The 19,512-nt window shown below is 46.0% G+C and overlaps 2 protein-coding genes across 2 annotated transcripts in view; both read left to right on the forward strand.

Annotated features, from left to right (window-relative positions):
• The window catches only part of LOC117056185 (zinc finger protein 208-like), a 231,917-nt gene that overhangs the window by 20,437 nt on the left and 191,968 nt on the right, over positions 1–19,512 (forward strand). The window lies entirely within an intron of this gene.
• LOC117056184 lies at positions 4,965–15,611 on the forward strand. The gene is made up of 3 exons (XM_033166367.1): positions 4,965–5,108; positions 8,491–8,622; positions 11,824–15,611. The coding sequence occupies exons 2-3, from the start codon at positions 8,526–8,528 to the stop codon at positions 15,471–15,473; spliced, it is 3,747 nt and encodes a 1,248-aa protein (XP_033022258.1). The 5' UTR covers positions 4,965–5,108; positions 8,491–8,525; the 3' UTR covers positions 15,474–15,611.

The following is a 19,512-nucleotide window of genomic DNA, read 5'->3' on the forward strand; positions in this document are numbered from 1 at the left end:
GGTTGCTGACCCCTGAACATGACTATCCTATCACCTCTGAGTCTTCTCTTTTTCAGGGGAAACATACCCACTCTCTTAACCATTCCTTTCTTTTCATCTTCCAAATGCATTCCCCTCCATGAACGTAGCCAGGGGGTGGGGCAAGAAAAAGAAGAATGCAAACACTTAACTAAAAGTATAAATTGTGGAAAGATTTGGGCAGGTTGGGGTAAAAAGAAGAGAAAAAGCAATTTAAAACAACTGTTGTTGAGACATTTCATTCTGAATCTGCTAGACAGAGCCAGACAGAGGATAATGACAGGTGGGTGTCCTGCCCCCCCCCCCCCGCAAAATACTGGCTGCCCTTCTGGCCTGGGTGAAACTGAAAGCATTATTTTCTGGGCTATGAGTCACTGAAAAGTCCCTGTGTCAGGGATGAGAAAGGGACAACACAAGCTCACAAGTTTTTAAAAACAACTTATTTCTAAGCACTCTGATTTGCTCTGGGGTGGGGGTGGGGGGGCAAGCAGCCAAATACTGAGGGAGGTGTGCTTCCTCCAACCATTTGCCCTCCCAAAAATGTGCCCATGCCCACGCTCCCAAACACTTACCTGTGTTTACCTCCAACCACTTGTCACCACTCCCTTTCAGAACCCGCTTCCTTGGCCGCCTTCCTGGAAACACACCTATTTCGAGAAGCTATTCGATAAGAAGTTGGATGACAGTGTGTGGGTTTGTTTGTTTTTTATATAGCTGGTTGAGGGTGGAGAGCTGAACTGAACCGGCGTGGCTCATTTCCCCCCAGGGCAGGTTGAAACCTGAATTTCAGATGGGAGCAGGGAGACCACGGTGAAAACAGAGCAGAAGTTAAATGCGGTGGGGGGAGAGCACAGCGACAGGTGCAAGGCAGATACTGGGGCTGGAGCACCCCCCTCTTAGTTCCTCCCTGGGGCTGCTAAAGGTTCTGCCATTGACCCCAGATCCACAGGATGGGCAGCCCAGTTGGTAGGGCACAAGACTCTTAATCCTGGGGTCATGGCTCCAAGCCCCACATTGGATGAAAAAATTCTGCATTGCAAGCATGGGCATAGCCAAGGGCAGGGGCGGCTCGGGGGGGGGGGGGCAGCTGTCCCTCTCAATCAAGTAAAACAATAGAAATGCTTAACTGACTGCCGCCGAGACCATATAACAGCGGTCCTGAAAGATCTTCATTGGCCCCCAGTACGTTTCCGGGCACAATTCAAAGTGTTGGTGCTGACCTTGAAAGCCCTAAATGGCCTCGGCCCAGTAGACCTGAAGGAGCGTCTCCACTCCATCCTTCAGCCCTCTGGACACTGAGGTCCAGCTCCGAGGGCCTTCTGGCGGGCCCCTCGCTACAAAAAGTGAAGTTAACAGGTTTTTAGTGTTTGATGTTCTATTGTGTTTTTAATTCTGTTGAGAGCCACCAGCCAGATGGGCAGGGTATAAAAAAATAAATTATCATTACCATTACCATTATCACATCTGTTCTGCCTTCTAACAAAAGTTCTGTCCCCTAACAAAGTCCTGCCCCCTCCAGATGTTTTGAGACTACAACTCCCATCATCCCAAGCTAACAGGACCAGTAGTCAGGGATAATGGGAATTGTAGTCTCAAAACATCTGGAGGGCTGAGTTTGCCTATACCTGGTCTAGGGGTCCTTTACCGACCCATGGAGCCCCCCTGTTGCTAATGGCTGAGGGGAAGAGAGAGGGAACCTGCAGTACTCCCAGAGACCGCATGCTGAGCAGGCCCAGCCCAGCAAGCAAGGCAGAGAGCTTAAACACTCCGGGTGGACCAGGCACAGAAAGTGCTTTTAAGCCTCTTCCTTGCTTGCTGGGCAAAGCCCACTCTGCACTCCAGCTCTGGGTGGCTAAGGATGCTCACACCAGATCCTGTGGGTGTCAGAGTTAGGTCCCTGAGGGCTTTTGAGATCTGGGGACATTGGTGACCCTGGAGGCTGTCCTCCTCTGCTAGCTCTCTGCCTGTGCTTCTCTGCATGGAGCAGGACTTTGGGTTTCAGCTTCAGACACCAGAAGGTGAATTGCAATAAAAATCTTTCCTCTCCCTCTTTAGCCCCCTCCCCCTTTCCTACTTCCCAGCAAGATGGCTTAGCTGAAAGAGAAATTACGGTATTATTTTCTCCAACATATATATACAAATACACATACACACACACACACACACACCCCTGACCAGAAAACCCAACCCAGTTGTAGGGTGGGATGTGTTTACACTGGTGAAAGGAAATCTCTCCCTTTCTGGGAAGGCAGAATCCTTCCTTACAAGTGGCCTTGACCGGCTGTGAACTTGAGCTTCCCGTGCCTTCGCCTCTTTCGCTTTCACTTCACTTGGCAGAGCCCAGTTTGAACTCCCTGAACTCTGCACATTAGATCCAGCCAAATCTCAAAGCTGCCAAAAGGGAGAAGATCAGGGCCAAGCTTACAAGACAAGGCTGCCAGCATTTTCTCCTATTCCTTTCCCTTTTTGTAGTAATTTAGATAAATGCATTGTTTAAATGCGAGAAAATGTACACACAATGCCCGTGTCTACCAGGGCTGATGAACCTCAACAGAGGGCAGCAGCAGGACCCAGTCTGGCTTGGCCTCAGGCTGTCCCCCTCACTGGCCCTGCTCCATGCCTCCCACCTTCCCCGGAGGGCTTTTTGCCTTGCCGGAATATGTCCTTAGACTGTGATAACGTTGCAGTCCGCTATCAGGGTGACCAAGTCCGTTTCAGTAGCACCAGACAAATGGATGCGATTAGTCCAGTGTCATCCAAGAATATCTGGAGTTGAACAGCCCCAACCCACTCATGCGTTTTCCCTCACAGAGATGACTTCACAAGAGCCTGAGAGTTGGAACTGTCTTTGCATCCAAGGAAGGCTTCCTTCAGAGGAGTCTCCTTACCCCCCCCCCAGGAGTAAGGAGACCAGGACCCCACCGGACGGGGCATTAGGTTCCTCCAGCACCCAGCTGTTCCTCCCACCACAGACATGCCTGTGATATTCCACTAGGGAAGAGCATCCTAACCACCTTCCAGCTTTTCAACATCCTCTTTAAATTGTGGTGCCCGGAACCTGACACAGTATTCCAGGTGAGGTCTGAGCAAGGCAGAATAGAGTGGGACTATCACTTCCCTTCATCTGGATGCTGGACTTCTGTTGATGCAGCCTAGAACAGCATGAGCCTTTTTTTGCTGCTGCATCACACTGTATCTGAAGAAGTGTGCATGCACACGAAAGCTCATAGCTACAACAAACTTATTTGGTCTCTAAGGTGCTACTGGAAGGAATTTTTTATTTTATTTTGTTTTGACTATGGCAGATCAACACGGCTACCTACCTGTAACTGTTGACTCATGTTAAGCTTGTGGTCCACCAAGACCCTGAGATCCTTTTCACATGCACTGCTAGTAAGCCAGGTTCCACCCATCCTATATTTGTGGATCTGGCTCTTCCTGCCTAAGTACAGAACTGGACATTTGAAGAATTAGAAGAAGAAGAAGAGTTTGGATTTGATATCCCGCTTTTCACTACCCGAAGGAGTCTCAAAGTGGCTAACATTCTCCTTTCCCTTCCTCCCCTCTGTGAGGTGAGTGGGGCTGAGAGACTTCAGAGAAGTGTGACTAGCCCAAGGTCACCCAGCAGCTGCATGTGGAGGAGCGGAGACGCGAACCCGGTTCCCCAGATTACGAGTCCACCGCTCTTAACCACTACACCACACTGGCTCTCTATTGCTATGAGCGCAGCAACAGCCTGCCATGGAAGGGCTCGCAGGGCGTGGGGGCAGTGATGGGGCAGTTCTGGCACCTTTTTTCTAGAGAAAAAGTGCTGCATTTACTGTTACTGTGTCCTAAGTTATGAAGTCCTCAAGCCCTCTTTGTCTCTCCCAAGGATCTTCTGATTACCATGAAATCCCCAGAGACTCCAGACGAACCCTGCTCTCAGAGCGAGTTGGCGTTGCTGTCAGGATAGGATCACTTCTTCCCTGAAATTCCTCTCTGCCTCTTGACCTTCACTGTTCCCGTTTGGGCTCCTGCTTAAAATATGCTTGTCAGGCGAGCATTTCTGGACGCTTAAATGTTGGTGTGTTTTAGTCTTGTACCATTAATATTAACACTGCAGTCTGCTATTCAGTAGCACCAGACTAGGGAAGGTCAACCTAACCATGAAAAATTGTTCCCATAGCAATTTCCACGAAGCACAACTCTCTCTTTCAGGCCCTCACTCCCTGTTAGAAAGGAAAGAGTCGGCTAATTCTCTTTTTTGACCACAATACACTGTGCTACTTATGTCCTGCACCCAACTAGTGACTGGAACGTCATGGAGGACCCTCTGAACGTCTGCAACCATCATCGCCCCTTTTGGAACTGGTTTCAGAATAACACTGTTGCAGAGGCCAGAAGTCCTTTCAAAAACCTCGTACAATAATGAAAATAAATACCTCGGCAAAATCTGCTCGACTGAGGAAGGAAGTTGAGAGGTTCCTCCAGGTCAGCAGCACTTCGTGGAAATCAGCCTCTTCCTCCTGAGTTGGACGGGACCCCCCAAGTCTCATAAGAACATAGAAAAGAACATAATAACCCCCCCAGCTTGTCCAATCCTCTTTTAAAGGCATGTAGGTTTGCTGCCATCACTGCCTCCCGTAGGACCAGATAAAAGCTGTTTCGTGTAAGAGCACTCCTGCACAGAACAAGAGATGTTTTTAACATACAAATACTACTACAAACGTGCCTTCGGTGGAAGAAGGGAGCCTGCATCCTTTCCTTTGGGTCAATGGAACCCAAAGCGCACAGATGCCGCATGGAAACAGCACCCCATGAATGCATGTACTCCCCAGTGCAGGGGCCCAGCCTTGGGCGGCAGATCACACCGCTAGGGGCTTGGGGGGGCCAGAATGCTGACCACTGCAACTAGTTCCCACAATCTCTCAACTTTTTTTTGCCTACACGTAAACTTTCATTATCAACCAGATAAAAGGAGAAGTGGTCTGTGTGCCTTGAAACAGACTTGGGCCGAAGAGAAGACGCACATCCTTTGCAGGTTTCCTCAAGAGGAGGCAGAAAAATCTTGAGGCTAACAGGAGATTCCTCTGATTTCCACAGCCTTGGTAAGTACCTGGAAGGCGGAGGGAAAGTATTGCTTAGAAAAGCTCACCGTCTGCAGCAGTTCCTCTTGTGTGATTATCCATTCAATTTGGGACTGAAAGAGGACACCAACAGTGTGGGGTAATGGTTAGAGTGTTGGACTAGGACCCGGGAGACCAGGGTTCAAATCCCCACTGAGCCACGAAGCTCACGGGGTGACCTTGGAGTCAGTCACCATCTCTCAGCCTAACTTTCCCCCCAGGGTTGTTGTGAGGATAAAGGGGAGACAGGAGAAGCATGCAGACATCCTTGAGCTCCTTGGAGGGAAAAAGGTGGCAGGTAAATTATTTATTTCATTTCTATACCGCTTTATATTTTTAAGAAAAATCTCAAAGCGGTTTACAGAATATTAAAACACCAATAAAACATCAATAAAACAATCTGAAGAAGGTCAAATATACCAGTAGTATACAGTCAAAGCAACATAATTAACAGAAAACTAAAATATTATCTTAAGGATTTCAAAATGAAACATTACAAAGGAAGTCAACTACAGAACACATATCTAAGGAAATAAATAGCTGTTGCTCTGACCAGCCAATTTTTTTCATTTTTTTTTTAAGTCAACAAATCAATCCTGATTTGGGCCCCACTTGGAGCAAATGTGCACATCTTTGCCAGGCTTTGGGGAGGGCGAAGATGGACCCAGAGTCCGCCTTGGTCTAGGGTGCCTTCCCAACCCCACTGCCGCTCTCTGGCATTTCCCCTCTGCTCCTTGGGGGAGCGATGGGGGAGCATTTTAAACCAGGAAGATCAAGTATTTTCCAAAGACTGGAGTAAATTTGTAATTTATTTAAAAGACCACTGTAAACAGTTAAAATCTTTGGCAGGGATGTAAAGACACTTGTAATGTGGAATTTTTTTGTAATTATTGTTATATGATAGATAGATAAGGGTAAAAGATGCAGTAAATTTAATCTTAAAGATGGAACCCATGGAGGGAGGGAAGGAGGTCTAAGGGTTCGAAAGAACTCTGTATTGCAATGTTGGAAATCATTTTGTTTTATATGTATATATTTTTTTTCAAACGCTCATTTAAAAAATTATAAAAAAGACTGCAGCTGCAGCTGCAGCTAGGGCTGAGAGATATCTGGTTCCAGCTAAATATCACCATATACCAATATATCACAATGTCTGAAATAAGGATGGAGCTACTTATGTAAAAGCATTGGCTGGCTTGACGGTTTCCCCCCACATTGTGATTTTTGCATTACACACACACACGTCATGATTGCCAGGTCAGAAATTATGAAACCGATATCACCATATGGACTTCAAACCCATTTTGGACAATATATTGATATCCCCCCCCCCCCCAGCCCTAGCTGCTGCAGCATTTTCCTGCAATGTATGTGTGGAGGAACTCCTGTCTTGCTGAGAAGCCAGCCGGGCAGAATCTTGGTCTCTTGGGCACTTTTTTGAGGGCAGCGCACAGTGAGAACTATGGAACTCCCTGCCACAAGAGGCTGTGGTGGCCACCAGGAGGAGAGAGGGCTCTTGCCCTCCAATTCCGCCTGCAGGTCTCCCAAATTACGATGGGTGATCCCCACTTTTCTTCCAGCTCCATTCAAGGTGTTGGCTGTGACCTTTAAAGCCCCAAATGCCTGAGGAACAAGTATCTCCCTGACCTTCTTTGGGCTGCGCCTGCTGGGGAACTCAGATCAGATCAGATCGGATTGCAGGCCCTCCTTTCATACCCTTGTTTCTCAGGTGAAAATAGAGACACCTTGAGCCAATTACAACCTCTCAGCCGAACCTGCCTCACAGGATTGTTGTAAAGAAAAAATGTAGGGGGAAGGTTCATGTAGAACACTTTCAACAGATAAATGGAATGATTGATTGATTGATTGAAATTGATTGGAATGAAATATGATTTTAGCTGTAAGCTGCCTTGAGTCCCTGTCAGGGAAAAGGTGGGTAAAACATCCTCATCCTCATCACCAGTGTTTCTTTCTGGGGCATAGCTGTCAACTTTTCCCTTTTTTTTTAAGGGAAATTCCCTTATTCCGAATAGGATTCCTCGCAAGAAAAGGGAAAGGTTGACAGCTATGTTCTGGGGGTATGCAGGGGTACACGTACCCCTAAACATTTTGTACTTTTGTCCATTTACTGTATTTATTTCCCCCGATTTGAAGTATAAAATGGTGATTTTCTTGAGTCAAAATGAGAATACCCCTAAACATTTTTTTGAAAAAAGCAACAACAACAACAATAATAATTGCTCTTTTCCTGAAAAAAGAGGTGAACACCTTCCTTGTTCTCTTATAATGGCAATGGTGCCCACCTGAGAAGTGCAGGTGAGTTCTGGCTGGGGAAAAAAAGCCCTGATGATGATGATGATGATCAAGAACATACCAGAGAGTAAATCCTATTGAACTCAGTGGGACTTAGTTTGGAGTCTAACTGCTTCGGATTCAATTGTAAGGCTGCCCAGTCTTGACCCCGTTACCTGGGAGTAAGCTGCACTGAGTAGACAGGAACCAACACTCCCTGCATTTCCCAAGACATGCCTGGCTGTTGAAGCATTGCAATTACAGAATGCAAAGTAGATGGGTGACCTTTCCCTTCAACATTACAGGAAGGGCTTCGTATGCCAGCTTCATCATGCCAACGCCAGGGCCCTGATCCAGATTGCTCCCCAGCTGTTTAGTAAAAGAGAATGATAGAATTCTACTGTTGGAAGAGACCACGAGGGTCATCTAGTCCAACCCCCTGCAATGCAGGAATATTTTGCCCAATGTGGGGCTCAAACCCATGACCCTGTTAGGAGATCTACTTAAGGCTGAATGAAAGCCACACACACACAAACACAAACACAAACACACAATTTTTTTACTATTTAGATAGACTCTCTTTTCTCCAGCTCTTTTCAAACCACAAGCGTTAGCATGCCTCTTCTTTTCTCCTTTCTCAAAACTGGCCATGTTTTAGGTTCATCAAACCCAATACAAAGGTATGCATGAGTGTGCAAACATGGGGAGAAGGGGGTGCCAAACTGAGCCTTTTACCCAGATTAAGGGAAGTCTAGTCTGGGCCCTTCCTGGGATATGGCTGTCTAACCTCTCTTTAGGACCTCCAGGGAAGGATAGCCCACCACCTTCAGAGGGAATCGGTTCCACTGTCAAACAGTCCTCACCCTCATGAAGTTACCTTATAATGTTTAGCCAGAATCTCCTTTCCTGTCATTTGAATCCTCTGCTTCAGTCCTGCCCTCTGGAGCAGCAGAAAACAAGCTGGCTCCATCTGGCATCTTCTTGGATGTAAGCGTCTTATTTTGATGGTGTCGCTAGTCCTCCTCGTGCTTCAAATCTGCCCTGGCTCCTTCACAGCTCCTCTTTCTTGCAGGGAAGTGGAAGCGGGAGAGCAGCTTGACCTGAGCCATGGCGGGAACAGACAACACGATTGACATCCCGGCCCTGGGCCGCCCGTTCCAGCTGGGAATGCTGTACGACTGCCGCAAAGACTCCCTGATCCCAGGTAAAGCTGGCAGAGAGGTGGGGGGGGATCACTTTGGGTGGGACGCCTGGGGCAGGGAATGGTATTTCATGCGGCATATGAAATACGGAGAGACTTTGGGTGCATAAAGCGCCCCCACCCTCAGAAAAGGATCCTGGGAACTGTCTTCTACCCTCACAGAGCTACAATTTCAGCACCTGTAACAAAATGAAGTTCCCAGGACTATGGGGCTTGATTTAAATGTATCGTACAGTGGTACTTTGGTTCTCAAACTTTATCCGTTGCGGAAGTCTGTTCCAAAACCAAAGTGTTCCAAAACCAAGGCGCGCTTTCCCATAGAAAGTAATGCAAAACGATTTAATCCGTTCCAGACTTTTAAAAACAACCCCCAAACAGCAGTTTAGCATGAATTTTACTATCCAACAAGACCATTGGTCCATAAAATGAAAGCAATAATCAATGTACTGTACTATAAAATGAATAAGACAGTATTGTAGATGATAAAAATAAAAATAAAAAAATTCTTACCTGCACTGATGACAAGTAATTGTTTGGATGGGGGGCTTTTATTGAAAACAAAAACGCAAAATAAATAGCAAAAACAGAAGCGCCAAACTTAATCTGCTCAAAAACCAAGATGCAGCTTCTGACTGGTGCAGAAACAATAGCCGACAGCTGCATTGGAAGTTCGGCTTCCAAGAAAAGTTCACAAACCGGAACACTTTCTTCTGGGTTTTTGGTGTTTGGGAATCAAGGTACCACTGTGTATATGTCTCACTTCCTCAATTATTTGTCTGCTAAGGAACAGGGCATACGATGTCTATCTCTGTTTCTCTATTCAGATTTAATTCAAAATGATATTTTAGGGTCTTTTGTGCTTTCTTGATAATTTTCTGATTTTCCAACAATCCTTCGTTCATTCTTCATCAAAACGATGAATTACCAGTATCTGTCCCTCTTATTTCCATTAAAATTGAATTATGAGCTCTGCTTTTACACTCCTTTAATGTGTGGGTTTTTATTGTTTTATATATTATGTTATAGGACTGATGGAATAGTTTTGTTGATAGTTCTGTCAACAGCTTTGTGACCCATTTATGGTGAACAATGAACTTGGGAATAAGTGAAATAAATTCTGCAACTACAGTTAGACTCACTGAAATGAAAGGAGCTCTTAACCACGCCTAGTTTGGGCTGAGCGATGTCGTGGGCTCAAAAAGGTCAAAACCCTCTATTTTCATTAGAGTAATATTGGAGGGTATGGTAGTATGTCCCTATTTTCACTGGAAAAATGTTGGAAGGGATGCATCTTATTGGTGGCCTCACCAGTTCCCAGGATTCTTTGAGGTTAGCCGTGTGCTTCGAATGTCCTCTGTGCAGGATGAGCAACATTAGGGCTCTCAGAACAACATGCTCCTCCATTAGGTTTCTAAGGGGCTACGAGCAGCATAGGGTTCTTCTAGCTTCATGGGTCCCACTACACCTGTGGGTGAAAACCTCAGGAATCACCTTTCACCTGCAAAAACGTCCGTCCCAGGGTGGTCACCTTTTGCTCAGGTGTGAACAAAACCTTACAGGGAACCAGGCAGAGGCCTAGTCAAAGGCCTGGAAACAATGCCTTATGAGGAACGGCTTAGGGAGCTGGGTATGTTTAGCCTGGAGAAGAGAAGGTTGAGGGGTGATATGATAGCCATGTTCAAATATATAAAAGGATGTCATGTAGAGGAGGGAGAAAGGTTGTTTTCTGCTGCTCCAGAGAAGCGGACACGGGGCAATGGATTCAAAGTACAAGAAAGAAGATTCCACCTAAACATTAGGAAGAACTTCCTGACAGTGAGAGCTGTTGGACAGTGGAATTTGCTGCCAAGGAGTGTGGTAGAGTCTCCTTCTTTGGAGGTCTTTAAGCGGAGGCTTGACAGCCATCTGTCAGGAATGCTTTGATGGTGTTTCCTGCTTGGCAGGGGGTTGGACTGGATGGCCCTTGGGGTCTCTTCCAACTCTAGGATTCTATGATTCTATGAGAGGGCCTTTTCCGTAGTGGCACCTGCCCTGTGGAACGCCCTCCCACCAGATGTCAAGGAGAAGTCATCTGAAGGCAGCCCTGTTTAGGGAAGTTTTTAATGTTTGATGTTTTATCGTGTTTTTAATATCCTTTGGGACCTGCCCAGAGTGGCTGGGGAAACCCAACCAGATGGGCAGGGTATTAATAATAATAATAATAATAATAATAATAATAATTACATCAGAAGCATATGCTAGAGAAAAAGCACCTCCTCACTGCCCTCCATGTGTGGTTTTTATAGTTTTTTTCATCATGTATTGCTCACAGAAGAGAGTTGTTATTGTTCAGTCGTTTAGTCGTGTCCGACACTTTGTGACCCCATGAACCATCACTAAAAGGGCCTTAGATGTTTCCAAGGCCTTGGGGGATTTTTCTGCTCAGAGTTCAGGAAACCTCTGATTTTAAAGTTCTCAGACAGCAGTGGTGCTTATCAAAAGGGTATTCTTGGTTGAAATAGAATATCAAAGTGGGGAACAGGAGAGAGGTTCCTCAGCCAGATGGGTGGGGTATAAATAAATTATATTATTATTATTATTATTATTATTATTATTATTATGCTCTCCTATGAAGAGAAACAAATCCTTCTTCTGAGAAGGTAGAAACTAGGGCTCATCCATACTTTCGTTGAACCTGTATTTTTTGTACAGATCCCTGGGTCCGAGAGCTTTTCTTGTTCTTTGGCAGCTGTGACTTGCAAAGGCCCATCTCAGCCACTAACTGAAGCTCAGTTAGTTCATCACAATCTCTCTTTGGATTATCCATGCAGCTAATAAGATCTGATTCAGTGGCTAAGATCGGGTTTTTGCAATCACAGCAATGGAGCAACGAGAAAAGCTCTCGGACCCTGGTGCAATTAATTGGCACACGATACAATCAAAATAAAGGTCAAGGGGAAGTGTGGGTGAGACCCTGAATCACCTCTGGTCAAACAGCTTAGGAGTCATTTTGGAAACCTTTACAAAGCTGCACAAAACTGCTCAACTGGGGATGATAATGGGAGAAGATAAATGTGTGCTCCATCCTGGGCAACGATGGCTCTATGGGGCCACTTTTAACTCAATTACTTCTCTATGCAGGCTTAAACATTTTGGACAGAGGGGCTCGATATTTATCTGAACATTACTAAAACCTTGTGTGGTTCTTTCTCTGTTTGATTCCAGGAATCACCCTTTGGGACCAAGACTCCCTTCAGAAGGACCTGGATATCAAACCTCAGCCCAAGACGGAATCTGAGATCATTGCTTCCGACTCCATCGATGATAAGGCTTCTGCCCTCAACGTCTCAGCATCGCTCAAGGCCAGCTTTTTGGGGGGATTGGTGAAAGTGGAAGGGTCAGCTAAGTACCTTCAAGACACCAAGCAGTCCAAGCAACAGGCCAGAGTCACTCTGCAGTACAAAGCTACCACCAAGTATTCACAGCTGACCATGAGCCATTTGGGAATCCAAAATGTCTCTTACCCGGCAGTTTTCGACCATGGCACAGCCACCCACGTTGTCACTGCCATCTTGTATGGAGCCCAGGCTTTCTTTGTGTTTGACCGAAATGTCTCTTCTTCCGAGTCTGTGCAAGACATACAAGGAAGTCTCAAAGTTATGATAAAGAAGATGGTCACTATTGAAGGCGAGGCAGCCATCCACATGAACGACCAGGAAAGAAACCATGCAAATCAGTTCAACTGCAAGTTCTATGGAGATTTTTCTCTGGAGAGTAACCCAGTAACTTTTCAAGATGCTATGAAAGTCTACACTTCTCTGCCCAAAATGCTGGGTGCCAATGGGGACAAGGCTGTGCCTGTCAGAGTTTGGCTATACCCACTGACCAAGCTGGATTCCAAAGCAGCTAAGATGGTGCGCGAGATCAGCTTAACACTCATCTATGATGCCCAAACCGTCATGGAGCAGCTGAGCGAAATCGATATGAGATGCAATGATCTGGCTACCAATCCCATTGCTACCACCTTCCCAGAAATAAAGTTGAAAATCAAGAGATTCCAGGATTTCTGCAAACAACACAGGCAGACTTTCCAGCAAGATCTGGCAGGAATCTTGCCTTTGATCCGGGGAGGGGGGAAAGAGGAAAGAGTTCTGGTGGACATCTTATCATCCATAAATCAATCACCCTTCAATAGCCAAAGACTCAATGAATTTTTGGACACCAAGGAACGAGAGATAAACATGGTCAAGTCTTACCTTGATATCCTGAGTGGGATAGAAACCATCTCCTCCCAAAATAAACTGGAAGAGGTAGTGCTTAATCACCAGAATGAATTTGTTGTCTCATTTACATTCACCTCTTTACACGATGAGGAACCATTTTTAACCAGCTTACAACACTTTCTTCAGAAACGATCAGCAGATTCTACAGGAGTCCAGAATGCACCGGAGGACTGGAATGCTTGGTTTCAGGAAAAAGACAGACAGAGAAATGCCCGGAAAGCTGCCAAGTCCATTGTTGATTTTGCCCGAGTCAATGAATCCAATGGGAAGACCCGGTTCCTTGTGGCTTCTGTCCCAGATCAGGACAACCCAGGAGCTTCCATTTACCTCTATGAAGATGGGGAGATGGTAAACAGCAACTTTGAGCTGCCCTCAAAACCTCTCCCTCCACTGATTGGCCGAATTGGACATGACCATGTGCAGCTGACATTTCAACCAGCTGAGTATGGGAGGGCTGCAATCTCTAGCTATCAAGTAGAGTACAAGATTGCAGGCGAAGAAAATTGGAAGATTGTGAATACAGATGACAGTCAAGAGACATTCCAAGTGAAAGGGTTGAGGCCAGACTCAGAATACCAGTTTCGATACACTGCTAGGAGCAAACCAGGACTTAGTGAGACTAGTGATGCGAGTAGATCTGTAAAGACACTTCCTACCAGCCCTCCTGGGAAACCAGGAGAGAGAACCGTAGAGTCTTCCAAAATCAGTATTGTCTGGGAGACCCCAAAGGTCATTGGCGCCGATATCAAGGAGTACAAAGTGGAGTACAGGGGACTGGTGGGCGATAAGGAGAGATGGAATGAAAAAAGAACAGGGACAAGAACAGAGTCCTGTCAGCTGGATGGGCTGAAGCCTCACAGAACCTACAGACTCAGAGTCTCAGCTGTATGTTTTGATGGGGTTGAGAGTGAGCCCAGTGAAGAGACTGAGATTTCCACAGCAATGGAAGAAGAAGAAGAAGGGGCAAATATACTAGCTCGAAAATACCTCAAGGAAAGCACCCTGGTGGAAGATGGGCAACCATCAGTCTATGTCCTTCCCCTGGAGGCAACCTCAGATCCATCGGCCCCTGTCAAAACGTATCAGCTAGGAAAAGAGAACATGCAGGTCCCCAACAAAGTAATTGTGATGATGGGGGCCACAGGGTCAGGGAAAACCACTCTCGTCAATGCCATGATCAATCATATCCTGGGTGTGCAATGGGAAGATGATTTCCGATTCAAACTCATTCATGCTGAAAGTCAGTCCTCAGAAGTGACCGCCTACGTAGTGCACCACCAAAAGGGTTTTGAAGTCCCTTATTCTCTCACTTTCATTGACACTCCAGGATTTGGAGACACCGGAGGTAGGAAGCAGTACAAACGGATAACAAAGCAGATCCGGGAGTTTTTCTCCACCCCAGGAGGAACTGATCATGTAGATGTCATCTGCATTGTACTTCAGGCCTCCAGTGCTGCCTTAAGTCGTGCCCAGAAATACCTCTTTGACTCTGTGCTCTCCATTTTTGGGAAAGATATAAGGAACAACATCCAGATCCTGATCACCTTTGCAGATGGACCTTCTCTTCCTGTTTTGGAAGCCATGAAGAAGGAGGAGTTGCCATGCATTAAAGATTCCAATGGTAGCCCAGTTCACTTCAAATTCAACAATTCAGCTGTGTTTGCCAACAATTCTGAAGAGAATGAAGGGAACCTAAATCCTAATGACAAGTTCTGGAAAATGGGCACTGCAAGCATGAAGACATTTTTTGACACGTTAAGCTTACTGGACAGTGAAAGTTTAACTCTGACCAAGGAAGTGCTCAGGGAACGGAAGGAGCTAGAAGCCATCACGGAAGGGTTGCAGCCCCAAATCAGAGCTGCCCTTGGAAAGCTGGAAGAGTTGAGGAAGACAAGACAAGCGCTGGATGAGCACAAATCTGACATGGCAGCCAACATCAACTTTGAGTTTGAAGTTGAGAAATCTGTGCCAGGGAAGGAAGACATCTCTGCTGCTGGAAGATTCACAACCAATTGCATGAACTGTCACTACACCTGCCATTATCCTTGCCCGATCCGGAGAGATGAGGGCAAGCGCCGTTGTGTAGCTATCAATGCAAATACGGGGAAATGCAATGTCTGTCCTGGCCGGTGTGTGTGGAACATGCACTTCAGTCAGAAATACCTGTTTGAATATAAAGTAACAAAAGAGATTAAGTCCTATGATGAGTTGAAAGGAAAGTATGAAGACGGCTCTGGAGAGGCGATGACCCCAGAGAAGGTGCTTGGAAATCTCAACCAGGAATACGAAGAGGCTCAGCAAGCCTTAGAAGACCTTATCCAGAAATCATCTCAAAGCCTTCAGCGCTTGCATCAAATTGGGTTGAAGCCCAACCCGCTCTCCACCCAAGAATACATTGACCTGCTCATCATTTCAGAAGAGCAGGATCTGAAGCCTGGCTACCAGGAGAGAATCCAGTTGCTGAAGGAAGTGAGGGAATCGGCTCTAAACAAGGAGTGCCCTCTGCCAGTGGATCAAGATCTGTATGACCCAACTGAACAAGAAAAGTCCTCCTCCCTGAGGGCCAGATTTAGGAAGTTTGTTTGCTTCTGATGCCCATCTGCATCCGGGCATCTGGCAGCTGTTACTAAGTGTTTTAAATAAGGGAATATTGTTGCACACATCCTCTGATTGCTTTTGGCTATCAGTAGTGATTTTAAGTTATAGGGCTGTTAATTAGACCAGAGTTGGGATATGCGGGGTGGGGGTTGGCGATTATTCCCATTTCCTCTTGTCCGGCTGCTTCTCCCCCAGCACCCAGGAAAACTGCAGCAGTAATGTTTGCTCCTTTAGCTAAATTTGCATTATTTCCCCACTTGGCTTCAGGTCTGTCACCTGGCAGGTAATCAGGGGCGTTTAGGTAGGTACTTAAAATGCTTTGCGCTTGGGCTATTGACACAACTTTGTATACAAGTTCCATATGCCAATTTATATGTAGAGGTGAAAATTTGGGTCTCTGAGGAAATTGAGATGATGGTTGGCTGGAGAACACCCTGGTGATGTGCTTTCCGTCATGCCCAAGCACCCTGTTAACCAAAATTAGAATAGAATAAAGGTGAGTTACTCCCAAACTACACCCTTACTTTTGACTACCTAGCATCTCACCTCCCTCCATCTTACATTTTCCTGGAACAAAACTCTTAGAGGGTATTCCTTTTGACGCTTCCATTCCCATCAATCCCAATTGGCGATGGTGACTGGCTGTGTGGGGAAGAACATCACACAAGGAATGTGAACAGGGCCTCATATACTGCAGAAGGGTCCTTTGTACCCACCGCAGCATAAGATCGTGGCTGGAAGTCGTTCTCTATATGTGCCTTCGATGATGATGATGATGATGATGATTATGAAACTTCAGCTGATCCAGAACATTCCAGCCAGACTGGTGCGATATATGTGACCCCTTTGCTGCAACTGCTGAATTGGTGCCTCATTTATTTCCAAGCCCAATTCTTAGTGAAGGTTATAACCTCGGAAGCCTTAAAGGGCTATGAACTGAGGCAGCTCTCCTCTGCCTTCCGCCAGAATCAGAGGCAAGGCTGCAACCCCCAGAAAGGCTGCTCCAGCCTCCAGCCCATTCTCTGCTACGCATCTGCAAGATGACATTCACCTTTGCTCTGAGTTTCTAGGCACAGGCCTGGGCTCTCCAGGTCCACGTCTGAACATTTTCCTTTGTTTTGCTCTGCTACTTTCCCCATGAAAACCCGCTCTTTGCTGCTGAATCGAAACAAACAGCCATCCACAGAAAGCCTGAATTGCCGTCTGCTCCAATTCAATAGTGAAAATCAGGTTTCCCGGGGGCGGGGGGGCTTGGACATGGACCAGGAAAGCGTAGAACTGTGCCTAGAAATTGCAGGTCTAAATGTGCATAATCCCCAAGACTTCTTGTGTCCTAGCTGTGTATTTAACCTGCCATATTTGATCTACCCTGAGACAGGGTTTTATTGCTACAGGTGAAACTCGAAAAATTAGAGTATCGTGGAAAAGTCCATTTATGTAGTAAGCAATTGTTTTCATTAGCTACTGGAGTTTAATATATGAGATAAACTCATGACATGCAAAGCGAGATATGTCAAGCCGTTGCTTGTTATAATTGTGATGATTATGGCGTCCAGCTGATGAAAACCCCAAAGTTGAGATTGTTAATTTGGGGTTCTCATCAGCTGCACGCCATAATCATCACAATAATAACCTATAAAGGATTGACATACCTCGCTTTGCATGTCATGAGTCTATCTCATATATTAGTTTCACCTTTTAAGTTGAATTACTGAAAGAAATGAACCTTTCCACGAATTCTTTCTAATTTTTCGAGTTTCACCTGTATATTCTGCTGTTTTCACTCGCGTTATTCTTTTTGATCATTTTCTTATCAATAGCCATGCTGGGGGAAAATAGATATAAACTTCTTTAAATAAATAAGAATGCAACGAATAGTCTATCAACTTATCCCTTGATCCAACTGCACTTGCAGAAATGCTATCCTGCTACTGCTTGTAACAGTAGTTACCTTCCAAGGAAGCCCTGGAAACCTCAGCTTTGCTTTCTCCGTTTGCACCAATGAAACATCCTTCAAATAAAAGTTAATCTGTTCTTTAAAAACGGTCTCTGGGGTGTCTTTGGGTGGTGGTGGGGGCATGGCGGAGGCATATGAACTTACGACACTTCCTGGCACAAAGCAAAACCTTTGCTCCGTCTTTCCCTCTATTATCTAATCTGTCCAGCAGCATCAGGACATTAGAAGAGCCTGCTGGATCAGGCCAGCCCCGTTCTCACACTGGCCAAGCACGTCCATTTCAGGAAACTAGCAAGCAGGATTTGAGCACAAGAGCCCTCTCTCCTCCAGGTTAGGGGTGGGGGAGGAATCCACATAACTCACCTTCAGAAGTGGACTCACCTGAATGAGATCCAGACTACAGCAGCCCCATCCCAATGGAGTCCCTGGAGCGTGATGCCACAACACTAGGTCCTATCATTCCTGTCAGAGGACTGCCCTCGCCGGAAGGCAAGGAGTTGCCAGGGCTTTATCAGTATCGCGAGCCCCCGCCTCAGCTGCTGAGCAATTCATCTTCATCCAGTGCGGGAGGCAGTGATCTCTCTAGTGGGGAGGGGGAGGTGGGAGCAGGAAATAGGAGTCAGGGCTCTGACAGGGGAAGAGAGCCCTCGCACCAAGCAGAGGCTGGAGGGGAAGCGCCCCTTCCGTCTCCCCATTTGCGCAGGGGGGAGAGACGCAGAGGGGGTAGGCGGGGGTTCCGCATCCCGCGCCTTTTATGCTGGGCTACGAACCGGAAGGGGTCATTCCCGGACTCTGCCGAAGGATGAGCTGGATGTCTTTTTCTTAGCTGCACTGTATATATCTGCACAATAAAGAAACTTACGTTTCAGAAGTTTCTGTGTCAGCCTGGTTACTCATGAGCAGCCACTGAAAACCTTACAATTCCCATCGGGGCATTCAAAAAGTGGGGGGGGGGGCACTGCTGGGCTGAAGCTGATCAAAGCAGTGGTGGGTGGGGAAAAGAAAGTTACATTCTGTTTCCTGATCAGTGGAAATATCCCCCTGAAGATTCTGAAGTTTGCACCCACCTCCATTTTTTTTAAAAAATAAATAAATAGAAAGTACCTCCGCGTCTAGGCAGCATCCACAATGTGATGGAGAGTTGGGGTTTTTTTTCTGGCCCAACATGGTTATATATTTCACAAGCCCCATTTCTTTGCAGAAAGCCATGATAGCAAGAACATGGTGGGTGGGATTAATTTATTTTTATTTAATAAAATGCATATGCTACTTGATGGTAATAAAACATCTCAGCGGTTTACTGGAAATGTTAAAATCATCTATTACAAACAGTAAAAAACAAAACATTTAAATTAAACAGCTAAATAAAAATCAAAAGCAGTAAAAACATTAACAGTACAAGACTAAAACACATCAACATTTATGTGTCCAGAAATGCTCGCCTGACAAGCATATTTTAAGCAGGAGCCCAAAAGGGAACAGTGAAGGTCAAGAGGCAAAGAGGAATTTCAGGGGGAAAGTGATCCTATCCTGACAAGAACACCAACTCGCTCTGAAAGCAGGGTTTGTCTGGAGTCTCTGGGGATTTCATGGTAATCAGAAGATCCTTGGGAGAGACATGGAAGGCTTGAGGACTTCATAACCTAGGACACAGTAACAGTAAATGCAGCACTTTGTTCTAGAAAAAAAAGGGTGCTGGAACTGCCCCCTCACTGCCCCAGCGCCTTGCAAGCCCTTCCATGGCAAGCTGTTGCTGCATTCATAGCAATAGGGACAAATGACTTAGGCAGGAAGAACCAGGTGAACAAATATGGGATGGGGGACACCTGGCTTAGTAGCAGCACATGTGAAAAGGATCTCAAGGTCTTGGTGGACCACAAGTTTAACATGACTCCAGAGTGTGATGCAACAGCAAAAAAGAAAAAGTGAATGCTATTCTAGGCTGCATCCACAGAAGGCTCTTGAACTTTTCCAAAGAAAAATTCAGCATTTCAGGCTGCCTCATCAGTGTTGCCCAATCGTTCTTCACCCTCTCCCCAGAGATGACATTCAAAACCTTTGCCAATAACAATAATA

Source organism: Lacerta agilis, chromosome 12 (genome assembly GCF_009819535.1).
Source record: "Lacerta agilis isolate rLacAgi1 chromosome 12, rLacAgi1.pri, whole genome shotgun sequence".
Classification (NCBI taxonomy): Eukaryota; Metazoa; Chordata; class Lepidosauria; order Squamata; family Lacertidae; genus Lacerta; species Lacerta agilis.